Source organism: Phaethon lepturus, unplaced genomic scaffold (genome assembly GCF_000687285.1).
Source record: "Phaethon lepturus isolate BGI_N335 unplaced genomic scaffold, ASM68728v1 scaffold2285, whole genome shotgun sequence".
NCBI lineage: Eukaryota > Metazoa > Chordata > Aves > Phaethontiformes > Phaethontidae > Phaethon > Phaethon lepturus.
In genome coordinates, this window is record NW_010541066.1 from 67,041 (window position 1) to 74,793 (window position 7,753).

General features: G+C 42.2%; 1 protein-coding gene across 1 annotated transcript in view; it reads left to right on the forward strand.

Moving 5' to 3' along the window:
- The window catches only part of CNKSR2 (connector enhancer of kinase suppressor of Ras 2), a gene marked incomplete at its 3' end in the record, with an annotated part of 154,511 nt that overhangs the window by 54,747 nt on the left and 92,011 nt on the right, over positions 1 to 7,753 (forward strand). The window contains 1 exon segment of the mRNA XM_010287613.1: positions 7,704 to 7,751. Coding sequence (XP_010285915.1) covers positions 7,704 to 7,751 — 48 coding nt within the window.

Consider the following 7,753-nt stretch of genomic DNA (forward strand, 5'->3'; position numbering starts at 1 on the left):
CCCCACTCCCCGTCCCCCTGTACCACTGGAGGGTGGGGAGGAGGTAGAGAAAATCAGGAGTAAAGTTAAGCCTGAGAAGAAAGAAAGGGTGGGGGGACAGTGTTTTTAAGATTTTTTTTTTTTATTTCCTTTTATCATACTCTGATTTGATTGGTAATAAATTAAACAAATTTCCCCAAAGTCTGTTTTGCCTGTGATGGTAGGTGATCTCTCCCTGTCTTTAATCTTGACTCATGAGCCTTTTGTTATATTTTCCAGGGTCAAGCCACCACAGTCCTTCTTTGGTACCCAATGTGAGGCTTAAGGCAATAGCAGTTTTGTATTAAGCATGCTTACAGCTATAGTAGTTATTAAGTGGCAAGCTCCTGTGCGGGTCATGGAGATTGTTGGCTGCACTGCTTATCTCTATTTTGCTGAGCTTAGGAACATGTTAATACAAATCATGGCTACATGTTTTGCCCTGGCCTTACTGTGCTGGGGGAGCTATCTTGTGGAGAGGATGAGGGAATACATCTCTCTCTTCCTACCCGGGATTGATGTGGGTGGTTTTATTATGCAGCTTCCTGAGGTCCTTGTTCACCCTTAAGTGAGCTGTTTAATACTACTAATTAACAGCATATTATGGGGTTTGTGGAACCTGGTGTCATCCTGGTGTAAGAGAACACAACTTTTGGGTGAGGTGATACTGAAATGTGCCCTGATGTGGCTGGTCCCTGGATGGCAGGGTGTGCGGAAGGATTTAGGCAGGTTTCTTGGATTCCCTGGATGGCAGGGTGTGTGGAAGGATTTGGGCAGGTTTCTTGGATGGTTATCACCTCCCATAGCCTGGGACTTTACATCTGAGCAGGCAAGCAACCCTGGCAAACTGACACACCACCTGATAGAAGGGTGCCTTGCCTACCCCAATGAAAATTAGCAGATTCTAGCACTCTACTGGGGCCTGTTGAGCCACGGTTCAGTACTCTGAGGACTGTGTTTGAGGCAGGGACCCAAACAACAACTAGAGTAATTGCTCAAGTAGTGAAAAAGAAACAGTGGACAAAGAAAACAATGGGTCCATATCATCGCTTAGTAAGGGAGGAGGAAGAAGAGGAATGGTTTGATCAAGAAGCTGGTCCTTCGACAAAGAAATTGGAGGAAGGAGAGAATTCAGACAGGAGGTGGAAATTGCCCAGTCCCTGGCCTCATCAGAACTTCAAGACATAGAGAAAGATTACAGCTGCCAGCCAGGTGAGAGCGTTGCTACCTGGCTGCTCCGATGTTGGAATAACAGGGCCAGCAGTCAGCAATTGGAATGTAAGGGAGCCCACCAGCTGGGATCCCTTTCTAGAAACTGGGGAATTGAGAGAGGAATTGGAAAAGAGGCAGCGATGTGCAGCCTCTGGAGATGGCTCCTCTCAAGAGTGGGGGCACGATCACAAGGAAGATCTTGTGAACTCCCTGGGAAAGTGGACTACTGCAGATGAAGGCATCCAGTACCTGAGAGAATTAGCAGTTCTGGAAGTCATCTACAGTGATCCAGATAATGATGAGGTCTCCAAAGATCCAGTGGATGTCCTGTGCACATGGGCCATATGGAGGAAGGTGATTCACAGTGCCCCAGTGTCCTATTCTAACAGCTTGGCAGCAATGTGTTGCCGAGATATGCATACATGAACTGTGGAGACAGTGTCTTCTTGGCTCCATAGCATTGAAGAAAATCTCTGTATCTCTTCATCCCTATGGGCCAGCACCTTCACTGTCAGGGGCACCCCAAGAAATCAATATTCTCCTGGCCTGGTCAGAGGGAAGGGGAGCCCCAGGCTCATGCTGCATGGCGCACTCTGGTTCTTCCTGCATGACCGGGGGACGATATGAAGAAGTGGGATAGTGAACCCACCTTTAAGCTGGAAGCCCGTGCACGTGAACCGAGAGGGAAGACAGCTTTTAAGATGGGACGACCTAAGAAGTCTGTCCGCTTCATTGCTGTAGAGACACAGGAAGGCAATCAGCGATCTCCCAGACACAGAAGAACTGAGATCACCTGCCTTGGTCCCGGTGAGGGCACTTCTGGTCTGGTACTGCAAGGATCAGACAGTGAATACTCTGACCAGGAACGGGAATAGAGGGTCCCCTGCCTTTGGACGGGAAGAGGAAAGGGATGACCTGGTATACTGGACTGCGTGGATTTGATGGCCTGGCACATCAGACCCACACAAGCATAAGGCTTTGGTAGACACGGGTGCACAGTGTAGTCAGGTGCCATCAGGGTATAGGGGCACAGAACCCATCTCAGTCTCTGGAGTGACAAGGGGATGCCAAGAATTGTTTGTATTGGAGGTTGAGGTCAGCTTAATGAGGGATAAGTGGGAAAAGCACCCCATTGTGACCGGCCCAGAGGCCCTTTGTGTCCTTGGCATAGACTACCTCAGGAGAGGGTACTTCAAGGACCCAAAAGAGTACCAATGGGCTTTTGATGTAGCCACTGTGAACACAGAGAAGATCAAGCAGCTATAAAACCTGCCTGGCCTCTCTGAAGAACCCTTCATTGTGGGATTGCTGCGAGTTGAAGAACAGCAGATGCCAATTGCTACCAGGACGGTGCACCGGTGGCAATATCGCAGAGACCAAGACTCTGTGTCTCCCATCCATGAGCTGATTCATCAACTGGAGAACCAAGGAGTGATCAGTAAGACTCGCTCACCTTTTAATAGTCCCATATGGCCAGTGCAAAAGTCTGACGGAGTGTGGAGGTTACCAGTAGTCTGTCATGGCCTGAATTGAAGTGATGCCACCACTGAGTGTTGCGGTACCAGACATGTTAGAGCTCCAATCTGAACTGGAGTCAAAGGCAACCAAGTAGTAGGCTACAATTGACATTGCCAATGCATTTTTTTCAATTCCTTTGGCAGCAGAGTGCAGGCCACAGTTTGCTTTCATGTGGAGGAATTGACTGGAATTGACTGCCCCAGGGGTGGAAGCACAGCCCTACTGTTTGTCATGGACTGATCCAAACTGCACTGGAACAGGATGGTGCCCCTGAACATCTACAATACATTGATGATATCATCATGTGGGGCAACAAGGCAGAAGAAGAGTTTGAGAAGGGAAAAAGAGTAATTCAGATTCTTCTGAAAGCTGGTTTTGCCATTACAAAAAGCAAGGTCAAGGGACTGCACAGGTTGTACTGTCACCCGATTTTAATGAACTAGAATACACATCTATAATACAGCTGTGCTGAGTAGTTATGCTGAAAGATAATTCGTTCATGAATTGTTAGGAACAAAATGAGTAGCAAAAGTGCACTGTTTGTGTGCTTTTCTTCCACTCAAATTAATTGAGGAGCCTACATGCAAAGTATTATGTCAGTCCATTACTTTCCATCAAATAAAATGATAATTTTAAAACTTTTTATTAATAAATAGTAATAATAAAAATGTATTCCTCACATCTACATAATTTGTTAAATTGGCTTTGCATCTGTCAAGGTGAAAGTTCCAGTGAAATCTGGGGAGCTTAGGGAAAGTTCAGTCAAGCTAGAAGTAAAGTAGCATCAAACATACCCTTAGATTTAGACAGGGCTGCTGCTTGAATCTGGAATGAACGTGATGAGCCACAGTGTGAACTGTTTAGGAAGAGAAGCATAGAAAAGTCAAAGGTGGCTTACTTGGGTTTACTTTCTAAATACAACAGCATGTTGCCTCCATTAAATTAACATTGATCCAGTGCCATGTGGCAGCATCTTTTCCATGGGAGGTCCTGATCCACTGAATAGGTCCAAGGCCTTTTTCCATAAAGAGGCCTGGGGCTGAATTTCCCTCCTCCTCCTTCTCCCATACAAACAAATAAACACACACACACGCACACACACACAAAATGTTTTCCAACCCACAAACTGTGAATGAGATGTTTCTGAGAGCAAAGGCAAAGAAGAATGCATTATTTTGCCTGTGTCAGCCTCTGGGTGTTTCCAGTGAGAGCCCAGGTACCCTGTCTTTGCAGTGGGGAGAGGATTCCAAGTGTGCCCCTTGCTGTCCTGGCTCTGGGCAAGCTCGGAGTTCATGAAGATTTGCCTTTCACACAAGCCTGATAGACACTTGATCTTACTTACAGTCCATCTCTTTAACCAAAGAGTATTTAACCCAAATCATTTAAAAGTACAATAGTTAAGGGAAGTGTGTAAGATTCTGGAAGCATTGTAACACAAACAGGCTTATACTTTCAGAAGAAAACTAAAGGAGTTATTAGATGTTTTCTTGTAGCAGCTGAAAGCTTTGGATGGTTGGGTAGAACCTAAGCCATCTTCTAAAAAAATTGCTTTTTGTTCCCAAGGTCTTGAAATTATTCTGGAACAACAAAACCAAAATAAAATGCATAGTATTTGGAAATTTGATGAGCAGTTTAATTAAAAACAAATTAGCTAGTCATTCTTTGGAAGTCTGAGCAACATGAATATGCCAGTTTGCTATGCAATAGCAGTGAGTCTTAAATTCAAGATCCTCTTACAGCAAGCATCCTTTCCCCTCCAAAGGAAAGGACAGTTCTCACAAGCAAAGCAAAACATATTGTAATGAAATGAGTTTGCTGGACAGAACTATTCCATAATTACTAAGCAGACAATGTTGTGATTAGGTCCCATTATCTGGAGTCGCTATTTCCCAAGAAACTCTCTTTATGGGTGCAGTTAGTTAATGGCATGTTGTCTTACTGAATCACTCAAGTCTGCAAGTGCTCTATTAGAAGAAAAAGAGCTGTTGGTCAGAAACTGAGAGGAGTAATTCAAGAACTTTTGTGTTCAGTTTTCTGTACCTTCTGTTTTCTTTTGCTGTTTCCAGTCACCTCTGATACTAATATATGGTAATAAACCTGATGATATCATTTAACGGAGCCTTAAAAGTTCTCTGTCTTTAGCTTTTGTCTTCACTCTGTTGAGATCTGGGTACTCATGAAGTGGAAAAGATTTTATAGTAATGCAACAGAGTTTTGCTCCTAAATACCATTTTTCTAAGATGACAGTTACGTATGCATCCCCACATGTTGAATGGGTGTTTACATTTTGGAAAGGTCATAGAATTTGAAGCCTTAATCTGAAAGCATCCTCTAATCATAGGGTCTTCTCTAGGGACTTTGGTGTGGCTCATTTATTGTGCTTAGAATGGGCATGGCACTGTGCTGTTGGATGGCAGTATGAATATCTAGGATGGAAAGAAAGCCACAAGACGTGAAAGAGAATAATCTTTTAGAAATGCATAGAAGCATATGGCATATTTTTTTATCATCATAACTTGGTGATTTTGGCATCCAGTATTCCCAGAGCTCCTCTTGGGGAATATTCACACCACCTTGTTTTAGGGTTGCAACCAACATAACCATATTGGAATGCTGATCTCCATAGGTCTACTGTATAGACTGTCTGTGCCCCTCTCATGGAGAGGCAGAGGGAGAGCAGCTGCTTCAGGGAGCTATTTAATGTATCTCAGCTTAGGCTTCTGTTCCGTGCCACATTCTGGACTTGCCTCATTCCTCTCCTTTTCCCATCATTTGTCAAGACAGTTGAGGATTTTTTTTAATGAGGAGCCACATCTGTGAACTTGAAATGGCATACCTTGTGCTAGGTGGTAGAAACACTTTTTCTGTGCATTTTGGCATTTCTCTGCAATGCAACAGTTGGGAATAGGAGAAAAAAAAAATCATGCATCAATTTACTGTAAATAGAAGTTTCTCTGAAACTGCTAAGGACCCCATAAATTTAGTAGTTTTAGAAGAGATTAATAGGAAGAGTAGGTGGGTGAATACAAATCTAAAGATATATCAAAAATTCCGTTTTCATCACCAGAGAATGATTTATAATGTAGGTCTCTTCACTTTGCATGTGGAGAGCTGAGTGTTCTGTAATTTTCTTAAAATAATTTTTGAATAATTCTCAGTGCAGTTACAAGAGATGGAAATACAAATAACATTCCAGCACTGTATTCAAAAACCCCCCAAAACAGGAAATTTAAGCTTTTATTTTTATTATGAAATTTTGTATCATTTTTACCTCTTTCAAATGTGAGCTCAAAGCAATTTTCATGTATTCAAAAAGCCATAAAAACAATTTTGCAATAAAGTTCACTTTTTCACTTCTTCCTAATTCAGGTAATGCACAAAGCATTCTTAACCCCATTTTATGTATTATTTGACTTTCTATTTTCAGTGATGATTCTGCATTGTGAAATACAGATAAAGCAGAAGGGGGGGGTGTCTATGCTTGAAACTAATATCTCTGGAAGAAGGTCATGTTGGTAATACAAATTTTATTATATTTTGCATTTGATTCTGATTTCTCTATTTATTCTGAAACATTATTGTTGAATAAAATAAGCCATCTCTATACAAACCTAAACTTCCAACTGTTTGTAAATAATTTAAAAAGGAGAAAATTCCAAGGTAATGGTCTGTAACAGGATTAAAATGTCACTGTTACTGGATTACTTTTTTTTTTGCTTCTATCACTTAAGTTTTTTACGTTTCTTTTTAATGTAAGATACTTGTAGTTTAGCATTTGGAATTACAATGGTGATTTGGCAAGGAGGTTATATCCAGTTTTATGTTATTTTTCCATAGCATTATTGTAGCTATTTTTTAACTTAAGAAGTATCTTCTGCAGTCTTGGAAGAGTGTTTGGTGCATCAGTCATGTGCGGTTGTGTTTCAGTCATTTGAGGAGGCTGGTTAGCTTTTATCTTTTGAATTTGAGAGCAGTTAAGCTGGTTCTTAATTGGTTTTGGAGGTACCCAGAGTTTTGGGACCAGAAGAATGTCCCTAATCCCTGAATTTGCTGACAAAACACGTGTTTGGAAACCTGAACCGAGAAATCAGTTTTACTTGCTGACTTTCACGGAAAACATGGAAACTCTCAAAAATCATTTGCTTACAGAAATATGAGAGAATGATAGGAAAAAATCACAGCTTCCCTGCTTCTGAGAAGAGGGAGTTCAGGAAGTGAGAGATGAGGAGATACACAGTACTCTGTCACAGTCCCAGCCTTTTTAGAAACTTATTTACTTCTATCTTGCTGTGAAGAGGCTGCCAGGGATAACAGGTTTAAGAATTATCCCATCGTGAAGTGGTTATTTATTGTAATCTTCATGCCTGCAGTAGTAAATTATGCTTGGCAGCAGTAGAACATGAGAAACTCAGTCCAAAGTCAATTAGCATGTTTTATTACTATAGAATAAACTTCAGAGTTAATGGGAGTTACCCATCATCATTAAGAGCCTGATTTTCATCTGTGCTGAACATCTGCGCATTCAATGGAAATTAGTGAGGTTTGAGGGCGCTTAATGTCATTGCAAAAGATGTGGGCAGAGAAGGGGGTTGGAGCTCACCACGTGCTCCCTGCGTGCCTGAGCACAGCTCAGAGGCAGGGCACCTAACCCTGAGAGTGCACGGGAGCAGCTTGTGCAGTCCCTTTTTCTCTCTACTCGGATGCAAAAGTGCTTGCCTCTTGTTCTTCCCTGGCCTGACGCCGTGTCACAGGGTCATCATAGAAAACGGATTTTTTTATTGTGCTGCTTCTCTGAGGCCTTTTCCCGTCCTCCTTCATTCCCTCTGCCTTGTAGATTCAGCAATGTGATTTAATATGTATTTTAAAAGTGCCATGGTTTAAGTTGTAGGTTGATATGCAAATAGTTAGCAATGGTTTGCTTCTTGTGACATTTTATTTTCTTTTTTCTTTCCTAGTGTAAAACTCTCTCTGGCGTCTGTGATCATATTATCTCACTCTCTTCCGA